At 37.5% G+C, this 24,431-nt stretch overlaps 1 protein-coding gene across 3 annotated transcripts in view; it reads right to left on the bottom strand.

The window, feature by feature from the left end:
- The window catches only part of slc44a5.S (solute carrier family 44 member 5 S homeolog), a 73,923-nt gene that overhangs the window by 23,016 nt on the left and 26,476 nt on the right, over positions 1 to 24,431 (bottom strand). For all 3 annotated transcript variants that reach the window (XM_041561325.1, XM_018260725.2, XM_041561326.1), the window contains exons 2-10: positions 21,999 to 22,047; positions 13,307 to 13,380; positions 10,648 to 10,732; positions 8,549 to 8,633; positions 8,295 to 8,420; positions 5,885 to 5,945; positions 5,016 to 5,139; positions 649 to 732; positions 191 to 303 (exon numbers count right to left, since the gene is read on the bottom strand). In XM_041561325.1, the coding sequence (XP_041417259.1) occupies positions 191 to 303; positions 649 to 732; positions 5,016 to 5,139; positions 5,885 to 5,945; positions 8,295 to 8,420; positions 8,549 to 8,633; positions 10,648 to 10,732; positions 13,307 to 13,380; positions 21,999 to 22,047 (801 nt within the window). The remainder of the gene's footprint in view (positions 1 to 190; positions 304 to 648; positions 733 to 5,015; positions 5,140 to 5,884; positions 5,946 to 8,294; positions 8,421 to 8,548; positions 8,634 to 10,647; positions 10,733 to 13,306; positions 13,381 to 21,998; positions 22,048 to 24,431) is intronic.

The raw sequence follows: 24,431 nt of genomic DNA, 5'->3' as shown, positions 1-24,431 counted from the left end.
GTTACATACTTAATAAATGGGGATAAATATGTGCCAGGACATACGGTACATTCATCTCTTCTTCTACTCAGGGTAACCATGAAATTGCCTTTATTCTATTATCTAGTATGTGAATTTAGATTGTGACATTTGTTGTTACTGTACAACCCACAAGTTTTGTTGGCTCGTGTTTTTTTTGGGAAACACTTACCATATCCAACAACTCCAATAACACCAATTATAAAAATCCAAAAAAATACCCCAGCAGTAAACCTCAGAAGTATAAGGAACAGTAGGCTCACAACCATTGCAATAAAAAGAGCTCTGGAAGATAGAACAGAAAAACATGTTTAGTTAGAGGAAAAGAATACATGTATCTGATTGTTGAATAGAATGCGGAAAGACATCTTTAAATTGAAATCTATCAATTAAACTGGTCTTCAAGAAAATTAGATTATTGGATATTTGTGATACTTCATAAGCAACTTTAGAGAAAAGTGCACATATTTGTTAAACAGGAACATTCCGAGATCAAACAGTTCAGTCTGTAGATTGCATTTTCCTAAACTTTCACAAGCTGTATATCATTAAGATAAGACCAAAATATCCTGCTTTTAACCACTTTAGTTAAAGTTTAAATGGAAATTGATAAAAGAAAAATATACTTACATCAAGATCCAGTACCAGGAACTAGCATAGTCCTCAAAAATCTTCATTCCAACTGATCTTGCATCAAGTACATTATTAATACCACTGCCGTTAAAAAAGAAGAAAGTGCAGTGAGAAAAATACCTCACTATAGTGTACACAACTGCTTGACATTCAAGCACTGTTTCAAACTGCTCAAGTTAAGAGCTTGCAAAGGCATCAATTCCTTTCATTAGTAATGTACAGAATAAACAAAGCAACCTTAGGGATGCACAATACAAAAGAAAGACTGGTTATTTCTGACTACTACTCTCGGAAACATATGACAAAAAGCACTTTGCCTTATTTAGTATGCATGGGATTTAAAAATCATAACTTGTGCAACCAAAATATTTAAGATTAGACTTAATGAGTTGCGAATCCAAAGTCAAACTGTAACTGCAATGAAGAGTCTACTGGAAAAATAGTTGTCCAAAATAAAAGATCTATTCGAGCCTCAAATAAACATAGTTTAAATTTAAATCTTTAATATTGTTTCAATATCTGTCATATTTACAGTTGAAGAGCCAGATTTAGTATTGCTCCAGCCTTTGGGCTTTCGCAATCAGTTACGTGAGTTCCTGAACTTATGTTTTCAAGAATCAATTACTTTGACTTGCTGCTGACTGGATTTTAAAAGAAATAAAAAGAGTTTTTTTTAACAAAAGCAAGTTTTTTTGGGGGGGGGAATCAACAGGTTTTGGGTGGTAAGCTTTTTATCTTTTTCAAAACCCACACATGGAAAAAAAAAGTTTGTTACTTTCAAAATCCGATAAAGCAACAACTATTTGATGCACGTTCAGGAAGTTACTTGTGGTTTCTATAACCAATCACTTGAGCCCATAGGCTGGAGCAATAATAAATCTGCCCCTCAGAGATTATATTTCTTTTTTGGTAAACAAGTAAATCATATAAACACTAAGTGGGACACTAAATATTACAATATAGTGTGTGTGTGTTTTTTTTTACCTTAGTTCTCATTCCCAAATCACATTTTACATTGAACTGTCAGATTTCCTCAAACACAGAAGAAACAGGGTATTGTATAATAAACTATACACTAATTAAATGGTGTGATGCATCTTAAAGGAACAGATCTGTGTAAAAAAAAAACTGGATAAACAAAATAAAAATTTTTTCTAATATAGTTAGTTAGACAAAAATGTAATGTATAAAGGCTCGAGTGACTGGATGTGTAACATAACAGTCAGAACACTACTTCCGGCTTTTCAGCTCGCTTACTCTGAGCTAGTCAGCGACTTGAAGGGAGACCACATGGGACATAACTGTTCAGTGAGTTTGCAATTGAGCCTCAGCATTCAGCTCAGGTTCAAAAACAACAGTTATGGCCCACGTGGCCCCCCTCAAGTCACCAGCAGGGCCGGAATTAGGGGTAGGCAGAGTAGGCACGTGCCTAGGGCGCAAAAGCTGTGGGTGGCACATACCTCCTCTGTCGCCTACCCCATGGCTGGTCCCCTCTCTCCGACATTATCTTCTATTTTGCCGTATATTTGCACTTCCGTGTGTCGATTTGAGTGCGTCCATTCGCGAATACACACTGTGAGCGGTAGTTTGCGCATGCTCACCACCATTGGCAGTTCACACATGCACGTCTTGAGCAGCAGTTTGCACATGTGCACAACCAGCCGTCGACGTAACCAGCCAGGTTGCCTAGGGCACCTGGCCGGCCTGGCCCGGATCTGGTCACCAGAGTAACCAGTGGAAACCAAGAGAGGTGAAAAGCAGGAAGTTGTGTTCTGTTATGTTAGACATCCAGTCACTGAAGCCTTTATACATTACATTTTTGCTTGACTAATTATATTAGAAACACGTTTTATTTTGCACTGCCTATCTATCCAGTTTTTATTTTTATACTGAACAATTCCTTTAAGGTGTTTTTTTATCATTAATGTAATTGTGACACAATCTGTGCTACTATTTTTCTTTATGGATTGTACTGTGGATTCTCTTTCATTATTCTGCTGACTATGATATACCCTGATGCTCTAGAGGGTTGGCCAAGATGCCATATATATAAAGATGATAATATTTGTCAAATGTCTCTCCCTCCTTACTTTGATAAACAATAGGTTACTAACACAGTTAACATTACTTTGCCTTGGCTTTCTTCACAGCATAAAGTTTTTAATGTAATGCACAGTAAGTTCTAACATTAGAGCCATTAGGATATCCCTGGCACCGGGAGGTAAAATATCACAGCCATGCAGATAAGCCAGTGCATTGCAGAGCACCATTTGTTCTTGATGTATTTCCTCTGCAGGGTGCATTACATCATACAATAGCTGGTCAGTTAAATACTAACTGAAAAAACATTTCTACGTGAAATTCAGCAATCATTTGTGGAGTGGCATGCTACATGCAATCCTATATATTCACCTGCAGAACACAGCAATCATAGCAAAGTGCCCTAAAATATCAAATGAAGAACTGCTATGATTAACACAATGAGAAAAAATGGACAAAACCATGTCTATAAGCAATTACTGCAAGGATAAGCTAAATATGTTTTCATCTATCCAACCCATAAAAATGTGCATGCAAAATATTATTTTATATAAGATTTAGCATGTTGAATTTAATTATTTTATTCCACAATAGCATATTATATACAGTAATATCTCTTGACATTTTGCTTTATTAACTGGTCTAAGTATTATTGCTTTGTTCCAACTGAACACTTGTAAGAAGAACATCATTTATAAGAATGAAACCATTTGGTTTTAACCTTTTAGTTCCATGCCGAATGGTAGTTACATGGCTAAGAAATTTATAAATAAATGTTGAGATCAAAGTCAGGAAAATGTGAATAACAACTAAGCATAAGCCCAAAGAAAAAACATTAAAATAGGGATCACATTGCAAACTATGATGACAAAATAGAAAAAACTGTGACAAAAATCATGAAATTCAGTATTTATTGGAACCACACATATACTGTACAGTGTATTACTTCTCAGCCATTTTCACAAAGTTAATCTCAGGTTTAGGGCAGTCCAACACCATATTCAAGGAGATCTAAATACATTATTGCTTAACCAATTTAGCAAGCATAAAGTCACCCAACCCTAGACATGTTTGATGCTACAAGGTGGCATCACTTCCATTAGTAACATAGATATTAGCACTGGTCAGTCTCTTTTGTGTTTCTGCAAAATAAACCAAGGTACCAGGGTTGAGTGAGCATTCAAGCCCTTCGAATGAGACAAGCTAGATTCTATGTTGAGATCTGTCTCGTTCTCCATATCTGTTGTAGGGTTTGGTGAAGCAATGCAAACATGAGAGACAACGCCAAGTTTATTCTTCACATGTTCCAATTGCCAAACACAAGCTAGAGGGAGGTGGAGTGGAAGATGATGTAGTTCCACTCTCAGGAAATACAGAGAGACTACGAAGTTTAATTGGACAAAAATGTTTTACAAGCATTGAAAAATGTATGTTGGAGACATATAAAGTTCATGACTCTGTGACTGAACTGCTAGGGATACAAATTTTGCAGGCTGCAAGGAAGAGGTGAGTTTTAAGAGAACATCTGAAACCCCCTGGGTTGAGGGAGTGCCTGTTCTGGAGGAAGGTTTAAAGTGTAAAGTGTAGAATTGTTAAACAAAGCTTTGTAGTTAAGGGTCAGGAGTTTGGTTGCCTTTCACATAGTTACTATCCATTACTGAAAAGGATACTATCTGACGAAAATCATACTGTAACAGCACTACATAATCTTGCACAGAAAAAAATAAATGAAATGAGAAAATTTGCTGGCAATTTTGGCATCTCTTGGGGGCAGATTTACTAAGCTCGAGTGAAGAATTCGAATGGAAAAAAATTTCGAAGTATTTTTTTGGGTACTTCGACCATCGAATTGGTCAAATGATTCGAAGTAAAAATTGTTCGACTATTCGACCATTCGATAGTCGAAGTACTGTCTCTTTAAAAAATACTTCGACTTCATACTTCCCCTCTTTAAACCTACCGAGGTGCAATGTTAGCCTATGGGGACCTTCCCCAGCACTTTTCTAAGCTTTTTTTGATCGAATAAAAATCCTTCGATCGATCGATTAAAATCGTTCGAATTGTTCGAATGATTTTTATTTGATGGTTTATTAACCCTCGAAATTCGACCCTTGATAAATCTGCCCCTTTGTGTTCAAATGGAAAAATTATGTGATTAATGTGTTCATTTACAGGTAAATGAGGTGGGGCTACAATATATTAATAATGTTTTTAGTCTGTCTGCAGCTTTCACAAATCAGCCCTAAATTTTAAGGTGACTCCTATATTAAGGGATGTATCTGAGCCACAATTTTAATAAATCATGTGAAGAAGATAACGCTTACTTGGCAGCTGCTCGTAGATCTGTTGCACTTCTCATTTGTCCTATCCCATCTTTAAATTCTGTTTTGTTTGCAACTGTCAGCACACCATTTCTAGTGGAAAAATCTGGGAAGCACCTCTGAAGAACTATTGGGAAAAATTAAGAGAGGACCGCAACATAAATGAAATAATATAAGATAGCTTTTTAAAAGCCCATAACATCATATTTTTCTTTCTTTCCTTCCTTCTAACTTTGTGTTTTATTGTTTATTATTGAAACTTAATAAAAAGTTACTATTAAAAAAAAAGAAAAATCCCATAGAAACGAATGGAGAGAGGTGGTATTTCACTCCTGAACTTCACTCTTTGATAAATATACCTCAGGGTATTTAAGATGGCAGAGAAGCATCCAATACACATCTTGCTTGTGCCTCACCACTTTGACCAATGCGGTTTGTGGCCTGAAAACTGTTAAATGTGTGTTATGCTCTGTAAACTGTCTGCCACATGCAGTGATGGATGGCTTTCATTTTATGTCAATGAATGGAGGCATGGGGGAGCAAATACGGTGGCAGAGACACACTACATGTGTCATTTGCCTAACGCTGTATACTTGATGGAGAGTCAGTTGCAAAAAGAGTGATACTAGCAATTTCCAAGGCAGCACACAAATTACTTTGCATATCTGCAGACAGGGGCCAGATGCTATTTAACTCTGGGACTTCCTAGCATACACCAAAAGTACATAGATCTAGGCAGCAGGATATAATAATCCTTGGTGTAAAACAAAGACTTGCAGAGACCAATATTGCATGAGGTTTAAGCAAACTGATGACTACTATAGTGCTCTAAAAGTTTGTATTTGTTACTGAAAATAAAAACTTTCACTCACATGGTCTGCTTGGAATTATCATAGAGGGACAATCTTCATCCCGTAACACTTCTGCAATAGACTGACAAATCATATATTATGAAATGTTTTTATACATTTAAGATACATTCAATATATAAATATACTGTATATCGTAAAGCATACATAGTGTGGATGGTATGAGAGTGGATGTGTGTTCATATGCTTATCAAAGAGTATAAAAAAAGAGTATAAAACATACGTTTTATGATAAATAGTTTATTTAAACACAGAACTTCAAATACAAACCAGGTATCTAGTACTATGACAGCAGAAAGTGCAGAGGGTAAATAATCTTTTAAGTTGCACTTGCACAGTTACGTATCCTTTGTTAAGTTATCCAATATTTTATATAGATCTAACTCTGATTTTCAGCATAATTTACCCTTTGTTTTTGTTTTTTTTTAAATATTAAAAGGCAAAACTTTCAGAACGCATTGTTTGTAATGGCTATGCAGTAAATGCAATATGTTACCCTTGTAAACACTTAACTCAATGGCCCATGGCCCTAGGACACACACTTTTAAATACAGCCACTCATATAAATCCACACCCAAGAAGACTGCTTACAAGGTTCCTTATTTTGCCTGCTTCTAAAAGACAACCTTTTACTAAATATATGGTAGGCTGCCTTCTTTTCAGCAAGAGTGAAACTTGAGTTGAGATAAATAAGTTGTATATATTGCCATATATCCCAGATGTAATTTGGAAAAAGGCGATAGGGCTCATTTACAGGAAAGCTGTGTGAAATGTGCAAAAAAATTAATTTTCAGAGAGCAGAGATATGCGTTATGCTTTTGTATAGCAATGCTGTATGCATGAGGGGTAGGGGGCACCTAGGTGTCCCCCCATCCCATTCCTTAACTTGCTTTCATTCAAACAGCAGCAGATGCATGCTGCAACTGAGTCTTGTACTTACAGTCACCTGCCAGCAAGAGGTGCAAACAATCAGTCCCTGAACAGATGTGCTTTTTCACTTCTGCCAGGGGACACTGCTGCATTGCTGATTAAGGAGACTGTTTTAGACACCACATAGAAAGTAAAAGAGAAAGACAAAAGTCTAAAGCTAACAGTGCAAGGGACAGCAAATATGAAAATTACAGAAAACACAGGAAGAAATGCGGGAAACAAGAAGGTGGAGAATATTTAAAGAAGAGAGATAAAGAAAAAAACTTAGGAGTGGTAAAATGTAAGTGGGATGTTTATGTTATGTGTACAGTTAAGCTAAATTAGATGTTTTTGAGCCAGAGTCCCTGGTATCCTTTAGGGAAGCATGCATATAGATTATATAGCACATATTTTTGCAATGTACTTAAATGTATTAACATACTTGCATACCTCCCAACATTTAAAAAATGGAAAGAGGAAAGAAACGACCTACTGTGCGTAGCCTGATTTATGCCTGATTTATGGCCACACCCCCTAATTACCAGATCCATTTCACAAAAGTTGACAGGTTATGAAAGTTTGAATACATTACTGGGAGTTTTAGGGTCATGTTTTTATGTGTTATAACAGTTCTGCTAATGAAGCTAAAATTGCCCTTTAAAGGGGTCCTGTCATCAGAAAACATGTTTTTTTTTCTAAACGCATCAGTTAATAGTGCTACTCCAGCAGAATTCTGCACTGAAATCCATTTCTCAAAAGAGCAAACAGATTTTTTTATATTCAATTTTGAAATCTGACATGGGGCTAGACATTTTGTCAATTTCCCAGCTGCCCCTGGTCATGTGACTTGTGCCTGCACTTTAGGAGAGAAATGCTTTCTGGCAGGCTGCAGTTTTTCCTTCTCAATGTAACTGAATGTGTCTCAGTGAGACATGGGTTTTTACTATTTAGTGTTGTTCTTAGATCTACCAGGCAGCTGTTATCTTGTGTTAGGGAGCTGTTATCTGGTTATCTTCCCATTGTTTTTTGTTTGGCTGCTGGGGGGGGGAGGGAGGGTGATGTCACTCCAACTTGCAGTACAGCAGTAAAGAGTGATTGAAGTTTATCAGAGCACAAGTCACATGACTTGGGGCAGCTGGGAAATTGGCAATATATCTAGCCCCATGTCAGATTTCAAAATTGAATATAAAAAAACCAGTTTGCTCTTTTGAGAAATGGATTTCAGTGCAGAATTCTACTGGAGCAGCACTATTAACTGATTCATTTTGAAATGTTTTTTTTTTCCCCATGACAGTATCCCTTTAAACTCTTTCAAGAGACTTGCTTATCTTAAATAGTTACAACTGTATCTGAGTGTTCTGCTAAAAAGCCTCTTATTTAAATTACGTTTTAGAAACGTATCTTTTTCTGTTGTCAGTGCAGGAGATCAAAGAGAAATTCTGGACTTTTTAATAAAAATCTAGGACTGAGGGCTGAGCTGTCAAAATTGGGACTATCCTCTTACCTTTTGAGGCTTGTCAAAACCAGGTTTGCAGAATTGCTTGTAGTATTCCAAATAGCTGTTATTGAATCTGTTGGCTTGCATGTCAAGATAGGTAGCAAATCTGTCTGGGCACTTTGAGACACAGAGCTAAAAGACAGAATGAAGATCATTAGTTTAGCAATATTAGACATTTTTACAACATTACAATATTTACAAAAATTACAATTCTAATGTGGATTTTCATCCCAGTAGATACAAATATTTAATTTTCTTACTTGTGTTGTAGGGCACTGCAGGTTTATAAGCACGACTGGACTTGCACATCGGAGAATGTTAAAATACATCAAAATTGTCTTGTTCCTGTACAGAAATATAGATAGTTAACAACTAAAACACTACAGAAATATTTTTGGAACACAGAACTGTGTTGAAGTGAAAGCTAAAAAACGCCAGAACTAGATGTGTAGCCTGGAAGTGGCCCTTGTTATCGCAATACAGGCTGTGAATATCGGGCTTCATCCTGCTTAATGCTCATGCGCCGTATGGAATTGTGACTGTCATGGACAGTTTTCTCATACAACAGGTGCAGCAAGGTTGATCAAACTTCTATGTAGCTGTAGCACCCTAATGCAGCAGGGAAAGCACCAAAATGTAAAACTAAAGCACTGAAAACACTTCTACAAGAAACAAAACCAATCAGGGAAGTTGTGAAATAAGAACAGGGGTGCTGCTGCCATGAGGTGAGTTGATAAACTCAAATGGTGGCAAAAGCTGCTCCTGATAACTTTAAGAGCCTCATTTCAGATTTTTAATTCAGAATTTCAGCTCTTCTATGCCAGAGAGCACAATTGCTCTAGTTATTTGGCTCCCCATTGACCCATGCAGAAGCTTGGGTTAGGTGGTAGAGACAAGGGGTTGGCATTGTAAAGTCCGCCTCAGTTGGCCAGGGGCCCCTGTATATGAAGAAATTGTTAGGGCCAGCACATTGAGTTTACTTTTATGTGGTATGGTGGCTTGGACTATTCCTGAACATAAACTTGCAACAAAAACCCTTGTTCTTGAAAGTGTATGTTTTCATATCTTTTGTTTTCTTATCCATGCATGTATATTATAAAGCCTCCACAAGGTTGCGCTAAAGCAACTATCAGTTCAGCAGCTTTACTAAAGCAGCATCTGAAAATAATTTAGCATTTTGTGGGAAACTTTTTCATCCCTTTTCATCCAAAACAGATCAGTGTTTTGTGTACACTAACGAACAACATAATTTAAAGTACTGAGAGATGTCAATTATTTATGTCGAATAAATTCACTTCCTGGTATATTGCAGACACTGTGATATATAACCCTTTTTTAAACTTTCAGATTTTTTTGTTGCACTGGTAAAGCACCTCATTCTATGTCCTGCTCTGCTGATGGCCCATGGGTTAGCTGACTTTGCAGGTGGCTTCTCCAGTGAGTACAGGTATGGGATATGTTATCCATAAACCTGTTATCCAAGAAAGCTCTGAATGAAGAATGATTGATTCCAATTAAGATATAATTAACTTTATTGGACACAAAGCATCCCGTTTGGTTTAATTAATGTTTAAATGATTTTTTAGTAAACTTAAAGGAACAGATCAGTGTGAAAATAAAAACCGGATAAATAGAGCAAAATAAAAAATGTTTCTGAATACTCATCACTCTTCCCCACCCAGCTCTGCTCCCAGGTGGATGGTACAGGTTAGCATTGCATGTGACACTTTATAGAGGGCCTGACAGATATGCTTTTTGGGGTACTTTGCATTCATTTCCGGGGGGTATGCTCCCTTGAAAGTGAATGGAAATATTACTTAATAGGGATGTCGCGGACTGTTCGCCGGCGAACTTGTTCGCGCGAACATCGGCTGTTCGCGTCCGCCGCAAGTTCGCGAACGTCGCGCGACGTTCGCCAATAGGCGTTCGCGTCAAAATCGTTCGACCATTCGACCATTCGATCGCTAAAATCGAAGGATTTTCGTTCGAATCGAACGATCGAAGCCATTGGATTGAATGAAATCATTCGATCGAATGGCTTCGATCGTTCGATTCGAACGAAAATCGTCCGATCGAACGATTAAAATCCTTCGATCGTTCAAATCGAACGATTTTCGGATGTTCGAAGTTCGCGAACTGTTCGCGAACTGTTCGCATTTTTTGCCGGTGTTCGCGAACGGCGTTCGCGAACACATTATCGGCGGTTCGCTACATCCCTATTACTTAATAAAATATTGTTTTTAGTACAGCAGATACAGAATAAACATGTTTCCAAAATAAAGCTGCCAATGTTTTAAACAGCTGGAAAGCAACATATTTTTAGCAGCAGACAAAAATAGGGGAAAACTGCAGTACTTACTCATTAGGTGTACCCTTTTGGCCACAAAACTGCCCATAGCTGTCAGTTGGGTAGATAATCTTCCTGGGATCACCATGAATCCACGCTACGAAGAAAGCAATAGTTAAAGACACATCTTCTCCTGTCCTGTGATACTTAATGCCTTCAGGTAGGGCTAGTGCTTTTTTTACCTGTACGAACTCCTCTAGAATATTTTTATTTAATTCAGGAAAAGAACCACATTATTGCAGTATGTGTGTGTGCTAGACAGTATTGTTTTTACAAATTACTAATGCAAACATACAAAGATTTTTATTATATCAGCCTCACCAAGATGACAATAATCACTGTGTCCCTCTCTGTCTAAATTTACACAAGATAGTTGTCAGTCATGTAAATGACCTTTTGTTGGTGAGCCTCATTTACTAGTGCAAAAACACATGCAGTTCAGCACGTTTTTACCCATAATACACAAACTTACAATTACATAAATACACACAATTATAATTACATAAGAATAACTGTACTCACAAGATTTAACAAGGAACGCGTATTATTTATTTGCCCAGCATTTCAGTCCCCCACAGGGACCTACAATGGGAGTATACAGATTGTCTGTACATGCCTGCCGAAGGTTCTCCAGGGGGGACCAAATTGTTAAGCAAATAAACAATACTTGCTGGTTCAGTGTTAAATTCTGTCATACTTTTACAATGATGTCATCATTTACTGGCACCCGAGTTAAAACCTTCTTAATGGTGTGGACCTTTGAATACTGAATATGTATACAATGCCTTCATGTAAATACTCTGCACTCAGTTTGCCATAACCCTTTTCTGCTTCCCTCACTTGGCTGTAACAATCGGGCATTTCGTTTTCTTATTAGTCACTAGGTATGGCGCTGAAGAGTGGGCACACTTAAAAAATATTATGAGCACTGGGATAAGTCCTTCAAAAAGGTTTATATGCCAACTGAGCAGACAAATGGGAAGACTTTTCCAACAGCAACTGCAGATTACACAGAAAGAAGATGGCTGTGTAGGCTTTTACTGTAAGTAGGCATCTGACAAAGTAATGCGATAAACCAAGACACAGACTTTCTTAAAGGGGTAGTTTGCCTTTAAGTTAACTTTTAGTATGTTATAAAATGGCCAATTCTAACTAACATTCCAATTGGTTTCCATTGTTTAATTTTTATAGTTTTTTAATTATTTGCCTTCATTTCCTGACCCTTTCCAGTTTTCAAATGGGATCACTGACCCCATCTAACAAACAAATGCTCTCTAAGGCTACACATTTATTGTCATTGCTGCTCATCTTTCCATGCAGGCCTCTCCTATGCATATTCCAGTGTCTTATTCAAGTCAGTGCATGGTTACTAGTAGCAAATTGTCTCAGAATATCACTCTCTATCATACTAAAAGTTAATTTATAGGTGAACAAGCCCTCTAAGCAGCTTCTTACAGGCATGACAAGATGCAGACTGGGCCACTAAAAGCCCTGACATTTTCAATATAAAATTAGTTACACAAAATCAACATTTCTCCAGAGGATCCTCTAACATACTGACAACACACAGCATTCTCTCTCCAGATGCCTCTGCACTAGCAGTTTTTTTCAGTTCAGTTGTTTTCAAATTGTTCACCAGAAATAAAGACCTTTTTCAATTGCTTTCCATTTTTTTTTTATGTGTTACTGGTTTTCCAAAATTGAAGTCTAATGTTCCTGTCTCTGGTGTTTCAGCCTGTCAGCTCAGTGATCCAGGCGCATTTTCTGAACTCTCACAATTTGATACAATTAGTCGATACATTTCTCAGCAGCATCTGTGGAATATAATCAACTACTGTATCAATTGTAACAGTTTCCTTTAATAAAACTCAGGGACCCGGATTCTACTCATTAGGGCCAAAGATAAGAAATGGATTTAGAGAATTTAGAACCGTTACATAGTTGGTGAACCCCCCCCCCCCAAGAGCTGCTTTACAAAAACATAAGCTGAAAAAGCAAAATTGAAACTTTAATATTATAAACCTCTTTATTTCTGGTAAAATATCTGAAAAAAACGAATCAACAGCTCTTTAAATGATGGTGACACCTCCTGGCTGAACTGCATATCGCTTAACTAATTACAATTCAAATAAATCTGTCACCTCCTTACACACTACTTACACCTCCCTTATTCTGCAGCATAGTCAATACTTGCAGCTCTCTGTACTGGTCTCACGCCACATCACTGTGCAAAATAACCAATAGCTATGCTCCATACACCAAGGGGTACAATTCAATAGGTAGTTCCAGGCAAAGGAAAGTCCCCAACCATTCTTTTAGAAAGCAAATGAGATAGAAGCAGTGATGGACATTGGTACTATTCTACAAGCCCCAATATCTCCAAACAAAATCTCTATTAACTTAGCTCTAAACATGTTATCATCTCTTAAATGCGTTGAATTAACATATAAATGCAGTACTGTCTCTCTGCACTTACAAAATATCATGTTTGCTTTAGAGTCTGTAATACCATTAATTTTTAGCACTGTAAGTCACCATGCAAACTCCTGTTTAAAAAGCAAATTATGAAATGAATTGTACTCTCTTGCACTAGAACAGCTGAATTTCACACCCCTCGTAACTGGCGCTAACTTTCTCAACTCGCCTCATTGAGGATGCAGTGTTTACTTACCTACGACACCTAGTGCAATGTATCCAAGGATCACCACCACAAAGATGATGCAACACAAGATGTCCGTACAGTGCCTAGGAATAAACATATCAAAACAGTATAAGAAGAAAAAAACAATTCAAATGATTAAAAAAACTGCTACTTACTACTTATTAAATGACAAGAAAACCTTAAATCATGGGAGCACAAATGCCTGCCCCAAGCCAGTGCTCCTTAAGGGCAGAGACACACGTTCAGATTCGGGGAGATTAGTCGCCCTGCGACAAATCTCCTCTTCTTCGGGGCGACTAATCTCCCTGAACTGCCTCCCGCCGGCTAGAATGTAAATCGCCGATGGGATGGCCGTTGGAGCCCTTCGTTTTCCGAAGTCGCCCAAATTTTCCTCGTGAGGCAACTTCGGAAAATGATGCGCACCGATTGCCATCCCCCCGGGTGACTAATCTCCATGAATCTGAGCATGTGACTCTGCCCTAAAGGAGAACTTAGCCCTAAAAATTAATATGGCTAAAAATGTCATATTCTGTATACTGAACTTATTGCACCATTTCAGCTTCTCAATAGCAGCAATGATCCAGGACTTCAGACTTGTCACAGGGGTCACCATCTTGGAAAGTGCCTGCGACACTCAAGCATATATTCTATGCTTACTGTACATTGTCCCTAAGCTCAGTAACTGACAACAGCAGAGAGCATGTGCAGAGAATCAGCAGAAAAGAAAATGGGGAGCTACTGGGGCATCTTTGCAGACATAGATCTTCACTGCTAAATGTCTGTGGTTGCCTTGGGCTGGTACAGAAGTTCAGAAGATAATGTACAACATTTCTAGCCTACTTTTTTAGATAAGCTTTAGTTCTTCTTTAAAGGGAGCTGAAGCCGTCAGGCTCAGTAAAAGATTGATTCCTGTAAGCTCTGTGAGCTTCTCCTAACACTGCAGATGGGTCACCAAGGGAGTACGTACTACCTCTGGGTGTTGCAAACACTATAACTGTGATTGAGTATATACAATGTGATTTGAGATTGAAGCATTTGCTGATTAAGACATGGTACCATCAGCACCCACCAAAAAGAATTTGTGTAACATCCATCAATAAAGGGAGTTGCCAGGAGTTGTGTCTAACATAACTGGATCTGAGGTAACCTATTCAGGGTAACTGTGATTTTAGGGTACCCCGTCCCTATCTACCAGTTACATATCTTAAGTTACTTTTTGTAACCTTGAGACAATCCTTTATGGGAATCAGCAGACAAGCGTACACTGTTTATATTGAAAGGCCTCTAGGATAAGTAACTGGACCCTTCTCCAGAAAGAGTTTCATAGACAGGGCAATTATCTTAACCAGTAACTTCAGGTTGTTTTCATTTTATATTCCACAAACTCAGTAAAGAAATCTGAAAATAATGGCAGGATTATTCACCACTCAGCTAAAGCTTTTATATTCAGATGGATGGTTTGCTTACTTGAAAAGGTTGTAGCTACAATACAAGAGAAAATGTTGCTGATTTTTCGAAAAGGAAAGGCTTGCTACTAAATACTACAATTTGGTGCAAAAAGAGCGTTTTCAGTAAAAAATGTGACTAGTAACATTAATAAGTCAGCTTATTTACTTTTGAACTCAGTTGAATAATTTCTACAGCAACACTCATGAACCAACAGAGGAAGACGATTAGCATAGCAGCAGATTCTCATGCAGCTCGAACTGTGTGATTTTTTAAGAAATGTGACCCTACGAGGCAGGTTTATCAATATGTGAGAATAGAAAAACTCACCCTGTTTCTATTCATTCTTATTGGATATTTAGAAGTGTATTTATCAGTGGTTGAAAGAGTTTACCAATAAATCTGCCCCTACATGTAATATCAGGCAACACAATTTTTCCATATGACAAAATCCTTAAATTAACATATACATATAATTGTAACCAGGGCCACCATCAGGGGGTACAGGGGCAAAGTTTATCCCAGGCTTAGGTCTTGTGGCTTAGGTGGGCCCACCCGTGACGCACTTTCTTGTTCAGCTGGGCCCCCCTGCTGTCAGAGAGCTGCAAACTTCAGAAGGGAATCTCCTAACACTCACAACTGTTCCTCTCACACACTCCTCTTCACCACCCACTTCATTCTAACTATTGCCATAAAAACAAAGCAAAGCATCTACAAACTCAATCTCGAAGACTAGAATGATTGTAGGAAAATAACGGTTTGTGTTAAACTTCCAAAATACAAAATTGCCTTCACAGTACTGTATTAAGAACAATGATATGCTTGTGAAGTATAGACATAATTTTTTACTGTCAACCTATTATTTTCCTTTTATACCCCTGACATCCTATTATAGGTATATTAATGTTTCTGAAGGGAAGTGACAGATCCAAATTGAAACCCCATCTTCTGTCTAGTTATTGCTTTAACCTAATGCAAGATAAGGACAAGGCCTTGGAAACTTTTTTCTTTCACCTGTGATAATTGTCCCCTGGCTAAATGTCAGTCATCATTCTCTGACACTACTGTAACTCTTTAGCAAGTCTGTGTAATCACAACCTATTAGCTGATGGCACACACCAGCCTATTTCTTATAGAAATTGCTCTCGCTCTGCAATCCCCTTCTTAGGAAAGAAAGCAACAAAGAGAAGTTGTTAAGAGTTAGAGAAAGAGCAGTACTGAAATGAGTGAGATGTTTAAGAAAAATTAGAAGGAGGTGATTGGCATTCATATCCCTAAAACCAGCAGCAGCCAAAATCATAAATGTGGTTATTTAAGCACCGAGGCTCATGTTAGTGAGAATCTTTGAGCTGTTAGGGTGCCAGGGGGAAGGAGGTTGCAAGCATGTTGTACATTTATACCAACTATATGTTTATACCAACTATATGTGAGGCATTAAACATGAGTTTGACTCCCCACTCAAAAAAATTGGTATGATCCAACACCCCCTTAAGAAAAATGGTACGGTTTGACACCACCTCAAGAAAAGTGGTACGGTCAAACACCCCCTCATGAAAAGTGGTACGGTTCAACAAGAAAAAAGTGATTTGAATCAAAAACTCCCTATAGAAAAGTGGTAAGGTCCAACATTTCCAAGGAAAATTGGTACGATCCAACACCCCCAAGAATAAGTGGTACAGTCCAACAGCCCCATCAAGAAAAGTGGTATAAGCCAACACCTCCCTAAAGAAAAATGGTACAGTCTGACATTTCCAAGGAAAAGTGGTACGATTCAACACCCCCAAGAATAAGTGTTATGGTCCGACACCCCTCAAGAAAAGTGGTACTATCCAACACCCCCCTCAAGAAAAGTGGTAAGGTCCGACATTTCTGAGGAAAAGTGGTACGATTCAACACCCCTTTCAAGAAAAGTGGTATGGTCTGACATTCCCTAAAGAAAGGCGGTACTGTCCAACTAAGGGTGTTGGACTGAGGGGGGGTGTTGTACCATAACACTTTTTACTTGGGGGTTTCGAAATCATACCACTTATCTTGAGGGGTGAGGGAGTTTTTGAACTGTACCACTTTTTTCCTTGGTGTCAGACCATAACTCTTTTCTTGAGGGGGGTGTGAGACAGTACCACTTTTCTTGAGAAGGGGTCATACCGTGCCACTTTTTCTTGGGGGTTACAGACCGTACCACTTTTTCATGGGGAGGTGTCAGACTGTACCACTTTTCTTGAGAGGAGTTTCGACCCATACCACTTTTCTTGAGGGCATGTCAGACCATACCAATTTTCTTGAGGGGTGTTGGACTACCACTTTTCTTGAGAGAGGGGTGTCGGACCATAATACTTTTTTACTTGGGGGGTTTAGCTATATATACAGTATATATATATATTTATTGATTTATTTTTTAGTGTATATGTTGATATGGCAAAGTTAATGTTATTAAAGGGAGGGGGCTGTGTATTAAGGTTGTATTTATATGTGTTACTTAGCTCTATTGGATCATACTGCTTAGCAGTATAGCAACTTACATCCCTTCTGTGTGTGAATATTTGCATATCTTCACCATCTCAAAGGCATACAGAGCGTTACTCCAGATTATTTTCAGACAGCTAAAATGCACCAACTGCAATCAGCAGTTTGCAATACCAGCAATAATACCAATTTAATATATGCTTTTGGTCAATGGTGAAGATCTCCTTTGAGAAAATAGCACAGGAAGGGCCCCAAAGAGCTTAGCTCTTCACAGTCCTATAGTTAAGGGGTCATGTTTTATTTTTTAAAAAGCCCAGTTTTCCCACTGATAAGATGTGGTTCACTGTTAGGTTGCCTAGCTGGTGACTGACTGCCACTCTACAGTGCTAAGCAGGGCCAGGAGCGCAGTGGGTGCAGTCATACCAGGCCTGAACCTAAAGGGCATTCGAATCCCGAAAGCGCCAAAGTCCAGTATCGGCAAAGATCTGAGGTGCCGAAGACCTAAAGTACTGAAGACACGAAGCAATGAAGTATTGAAGACCCAAAGCCCCAAAAAGACCTGAAGCCACGAAAGGAGCTGAAGAAAACCAAATAAATTGCCACCACCAAGGAAGAAAAACCTAAGGTAGATCAAAGAAGAACACTAATGTGTTTTTTTTTTTTTTAAATTTTATTAAGCCCCAGGCCACCTCTATAGGTCCCTGTCACCAATTTTTTAAAAAATATTCTATGTGTGCCCTGACCTCAAATGTTTTTTTTTTAACTTGTATGAGGTGGGTACCTGGCCACCAATGCTTTTTTACATTTTCTATTGGGCCCCTGACTGCAAATTGTATTTTTAACTTGTAAGGTGGGGGGGGGGTCCTAGCCATCAAAAAATCTATGCGGGGCCCCTGACTACCAATGTTTTTATTAAATGTGAATACGCTGTACTACAAGTCACTTTCAAATGGAAGATACTTACTATTTCCACATCATTTCTTAAAAGCTATCCTAGAAACCTTTAAATGTGAATAGGGTTAAGAAATTCAGTATTGTCTCTTCAGCCTTTAGAAGATGGTTCTTTAAGGTAAAAATACAAGTAAGGACTATATAGAATATGCTGTAGTGGTCTTTTAGGCTTTTGTAAATTCACATTCCTTTATCTGATTGGTAAAATGATATGCCAGAGTGTCAAGAAGCTGGATTTGTAGATCAGCCCTATTTAATAATAACATGCTGTTTATGTCAACTTTAAGTTTTATCGCCTTAAGTGTAAATGGCACAAAAAAAACCAGTCATAATGAGAAGAAGCAATGGTGGAAACATCATTGCATTAACGATGTGGCCCCCCTCGACCTGCTAAGATGCTAATGAGGTAAGTATGGATAGGGTAAAGGAGGCCGCACATGCTATGAGAGCTGAACTGCCCTGCTTACTTCTTGCCCTATAGCAGATAGTAAGTACAGGAATACCTTACTCTCCTAGATTAGTCTGAAAATCATGTATAATTTTATATTTAGACTAAAAGGATATGTTCAGGACAGGAGGGAAATGTTTTATAAAGAGCAAAGGTAATTACCACCTCTAACAACAATGCTAAGTCCAAATAACGTTACAAGAATATCTTACTTAGTTACTTAAAGTTAATTGTTAATTGCTTATAAAAATGACACATACATACAATAGATGGGTTTGACATTGAACAAGCATTTACCTTAAAGTCCTGCCAAATACCCATGCAAAATTGCCTTTACTAAGGGTTTATAACCAGGTGTTGTCCAAGATTTAACAGCTCCATACCATCACATTTTATACAATAACTGCAATATACGGTGATTTGTAGTCTGGATACCTTCACTGTTTCGTGCCACTTTATTTTTTGTGCAATACATAAGTAATTCTAGAGGGAAAGGCACTTGAAGGTGCTAAAGGCTACATTCAACATGAATAATTAGACATCTAAAGAATAACATGTCATAATAAGTCAATTCAGATGTGCATGTGCAAATTACTAAATTAACGCATGATATAATACACATATGGGCAATCTTATGTCAATTAATATGCAAATGCAATCAGCATATTTAAATGTCCAAATTGGAATATATTTGCTAATTGGCAAACATGCTCTACAGAGGAGACATGACTTGCCCAAAGTCATACAGAACTATCTGCACCACCTGGCCAACAAAAGCAATGCTCATCTAGAATTCACTTTCTTCTTGATTTCCACTTCTTTTTGCACCTTGCCTGAGATAAGCTGTTACATCTGAGAATTATATATTTATAGAAGTGTTTCAGTAGCATACTAGCTCTCTTCCTATTTAATGGCACACTTTCCTAAAGACAACATATAATGGGTTATTTACAAAATGAATGGCAGGGTGCAAAATGCTTTTTTTTTTTTTTTGCACTTTGTATACTGCTTTTCAGCCTTATTGAAGTGCAGGAGGTCTCTTATAGAGACCTTATTCCACTGCACTAATGTGGGGCATTTATATTACTTAATATTCCCATTCTCTACTTGTCCCTTAACTTACAAGCCATTCAAATGCACAAGTTAAAGAATGGTGGTGGACGCAGGCCGCAGCCCTTTCCAACCAACTCTGCATCCTGCACAATGCTCTGAGTATTTTTTTTATATCTCTGTTTATTTGTTTTAATTATAAAACATATATTTTTCAAACATTGCATTTGACTTTTCATTTTGTTGATGTTACATTTTCAGTAATGCATATAATTGGTACACAAATAAAGTCCTCAGTTACAATGTTTGTATTAAAGAATTATATAATTAAAATCCCATAGTGAATAAAAAGAAAAGAGAAAAAAACACAATCATAATTATAACATTTTATCAGAATATTTTTTCTATTACCTCTGAAAATCAATGTTAAACCTTGGTGCTTTTTGTAATATATCAAACCTTTATTATGATATTGTTTAAGGTAATGAAAATTGTCTTGAGGGTATATTCTACCTTTATTTATTTTGTACGCGTTGGCCTTAGTCAAGGGGTAGGAATTTAATTTATCTAATTTGTAATGGGAAAGAAGGTAATGTTTTTATTCTTCCCAAGGTTGCCAAGTTGTGATATGGGTCTCTCTTTTGTTCTCGGTTATTGCAGTTAAATAGTGCATTTCTTGGATATAGTTGAGTCTAGAGACAAACTATGTTAATGAGAGCGTAGGAGAGATCCAATTTAATGCTATAACCCATTGAGCAGCAGCCCACAATTGTGATAATAAATAATTAGTTAATTTATTTAAACCTGGGAAAGGGTAGATCGCTAGTGTATATTGTGGGGATCATATTAGAGCAGGGGTGTCCAAACTGCGGCCCAGGATGGATATGAATGCGGCCCAGCTTGAACTTCCGCCAATCCAGGAAACATCATGTTGCGATGTCACGCACAGAGAGGGTATGTACGCGGTCGCTAATTGCTTTAAATTTTACATGGGGTGTGCGGTATGTGTGGCTTTCTAGAGCAGGAAAAGCAGTTAACAAGTGAGTGTTCGGTTACTTACAAAGGCAGGTAAGCATTCTTCAGCGCCATCGCCCACTATGCGAGGGATATATATGCAGCACCTACATTTGTGAGCAACTTTTTTCAAGAATGAACACACTGTAAGAGTACAATTAGAACCAAATTATCTAATGAGCACCTTGAGAATTCACCCAGAATTGCAACTACTTCCATTTAACCAGATATTGATAAATTCGTTTCTCAAATACAATGTCAAAAATCCACTAGGTTTACTTTTACAATAAAATAAATCAAAAGTTAGCGTTCGTGTTTGTGTTTATTTCGAGCGTGGCCCCAGAACATTTTTCTTCTTCTAATGTGGCCCAGGGAAGCCAAAAGGTTGGACACCCCTGTATTAGAGGAACCTTTAGAATTACAGACGCTATTTGTTCTATATAACTCCATAAATTTTCGTCAATCGGACAAGTCCACCAAGAATGCTTATAATCGCCTATTTCTCCACAACCTCTAAAACACTGAGGGGAAGCATAAAGACATATAGCATTCTTACGTTTTGGTGTAAAGTACACCATGCTCTGAGTATTTTATCTGGTGTGAGGTAGAAAGCTCAGCCAAAGTCTGGGCATATGTGGTTTTTGCATGAAAACTAAGGGGTATGCTAGCACCTCTTGAAAAATATCTGTCTAGGTGCTGATTGGCTAACATCTAAATTGTAAGGTAAAGTGAACCTGGAAAATCAGTTGGCTCGGTGGTGCTATCATGGCTTTTCATAATATATTTCATCAAAGCAGTACAAAGAGCAACTTTTATTGGCACATTATTTCAAGCTATAAAAATACATTCAAGCCATCCAATTTAAACTAACAATTTAGTTAGAACTGTACCACTAGGTTTTAGTTGGCAAGAGTTTTTTAATTTAAGAAAGAATGTATAAATTTGCCTCTATGTATTTTCATTTTAGTTGGGCACAACACTATAGCAAAGCCAGGGACTTGCCTTACACAGATTGAACAACTGATGGATAGATGGAATACAGTATATCTTTATTTTAATTGCTTGATGATACAGGTGGTTTTCTGCTGGAATCAGTTTGTCTTTAAACCCCTACTGGTATATGTCCATGTTGTTACCATAGACAACAAAGCAAATGTATCAAATAGCTACCACAACACCAATGTACATTTTTATTTTCCTATATTTGCATCTTCCAACAATTTGTAGAAAACTATCTGTGGTTCATGGCAATTTAGTGAATCTAGATGAATAAACTTGGTTTTGCAATTCTATAGGAAATTTAACTGGTTCAAAAACAAAAAACATTACCTTTTCCCAATGGGTCCTTTAAACTTTGGGTCAAACTTTCTTGGGTCACCTGAAACAAAGATATAACATTATTACATTTAACTCAAGTGAAGTAGTTTGATATCAAATAGGTTAAAAAATGCACATCATCATCAAAGTCAACTGTTTGCTCAAACAATTAGACACATTCAGGGGCCTATTTAATAAACCTCAAATTATTCTGGCCAATTTTTTTAAAGGGGAAAAACTAAAATCTGAAAATACTCCAGGTAAAACCTGTCAAAAGCATGAAAACGTCAATGGCAAATGTCCCTTTAACAATTTGAAGATGTTTCTTGCTTTGATCCTCAAGGGTTTTGGGCTGGTTTCCATTCGATAATCCAAAAAAGTCTTTCGGGTGACAACTCAAAAAAGTTGCACGATTTGAGTGTCATTTCCAGCAATGACTTTTTCTGATAGATTTATTGGTAAATTAAGGGGATTCGGGTTTCCCTTCAGTGTTATACATGCCAGGAATTCTTCTGCACTGACAATTTCTATTTGTTTCATGAACAATTTGTTTTGTAACATTACTTCTAGTATTCAAGTACTGTTTCAAAGGTGTACCACCTTTTGCTGAAGTTGAAACGCTTCTATTTGCCTGAGCACCTTAATAAAAGGGTAAGTTAACATGGTCTAACTGCTCAGTTATTGATTATCCAACTTACAAACGCACACCCTTGCCCTCCTGGAACTTGAATCCCTGGTGCCCACCAAAAAGGGGGGATCGGCCAACCCCTCAACAATACGAAGAAAGAAGTTCACCGGCACTCAGGTAATACTAGCAGGGTGAGACCCTTGCTTTAAATTTATTTAGTGCGGCATGCAACGTTTCGGGGACAACCCCTTTATCAAACAATGCTTGATAAAGGGGTTGTCCCCGAAACGTTGCATGCCGCACTAAATAAATTTAAAGCAAGGGTCTCACCCTGCTAGCATTACCTGAGTGCCGGTGAACTTCTTTCTTCTAACTGCAGTGCAGTTAGTGCATACATTTGATATGGTATTAATTATTGAATCAATGCCTTTAATGAGTAGGGATGCAGCAAAATCATGATTCAGCTGCATAGTCAGCTAAATCCTAGCACTTGCAGAATTAAGAATCCTATTTCTTTAGCTGAAATTAATCATATAAATATGAATGTTTTAGAATGTTCTATGAGTTTTTTTTTTTATTATTTGCCATCCTTTTTTGCCTCTTTCTAGCTTTCAGATGGGGGTCACTGACCCCAGCAGACAATAAAAACAATTGCCCTCTGAGGATACATTTTTATTGTTATTCTTATTTTCTATATCTTACCTTCTATTCGCCTGTTGATATTCCAGTCTCTCGTGCAAATCACCACCTGGTTGTCAGGGTAAATAATACCCTAGCAACCAGATAGCAACTGAAATACCAAACTTGAGAGCTGTAGAACAAAAAGCTAAATAATTGAAAAATTACAAAAAATTAAGACCAGCTGCAAATCGTCTAAGAATTTCAATATCTATATCATACTAAAGTTAATGTAATGGTGACACACCTTTAAAGCTCATGACAACTGAATGTGACAAATTTTGGTTAACAAATGATGCAATATTTACACTTTTTTCAAATTCATTTTTGTATATGGTTACATTTGGCCAAATCTTGTGGTGGATGCATTATTCAGCGGAATCCTAAATTCCTAAATATGACACTGTCACAAAGTCAAGCAATAAGAAACCGATATACTATAATGTAGTTGGATTCAATAGCTCCACTGTCTATATACAGTAGATCACATTAATGTCAAAGGATGGCTTTCAAAGACAAATAATCATGCATTATGTTCCTCAGATACTGCTGGAAGTATCTTGTTTTTACATTTGAAGAAATATATAAGATTTTATTGAATACCTTTTCTAGTTCTAGTAAGAATAATTATTACTGGAGTATTAACAGAATCTAAATCTCCTGTCACAGAAGGCAAATGCACTACAAACGTCTAGAAAGATAATTATTATTATCCAATTTAGAGCCAACATATTATATAGTGCTCTACAGAGAATGTTTACTATGCCTGTAGGTTTAAAGGAATAGTTCAGTGTGAAAGTAAAAACTGTGTAAATAGATAGACTGTGCAAAATAAAAAAATGTTTCTAATATAGTTAGTTAGCCAAAAATGTAATATATAAAGGCTGGAGTGACTGATGTGTAACATAATAGCTAGAACACTACTTCCTGCTTTTCAGCTCTATAACTCTGAGTTAGTCAGCGACTTGAAGGGGGGCCACATGGTACATTTCTGTTCAGTGAGTTTGCAATTGAAGAAACAGATATAACCCATGTGGCCCACCCTCAAGTCTCTGATTGGTCACTGCCTGGTAGCCAGGGTAACCAGTCAGTGTAAACCAAGAGAGCTGAAAAGCAGGAAGTAGTGATCTGACTGACAT

Source organism: Xenopus laevis, chromosome 4S, assembly GCF_017654675.1.
Source record: "Xenopus laevis strain J_2021 chromosome 4S, Xenopus_laevis_v10.1, whole genome shotgun sequence".
Lineage (NCBI taxonomy): Eukaryota > Metazoa > Chordata > Amphibia > Anura > Pipidae > Xenopus > Xenopus laevis.
This window is presented reverse-complemented; position numbering and strand designations above follow the sequence as displayed.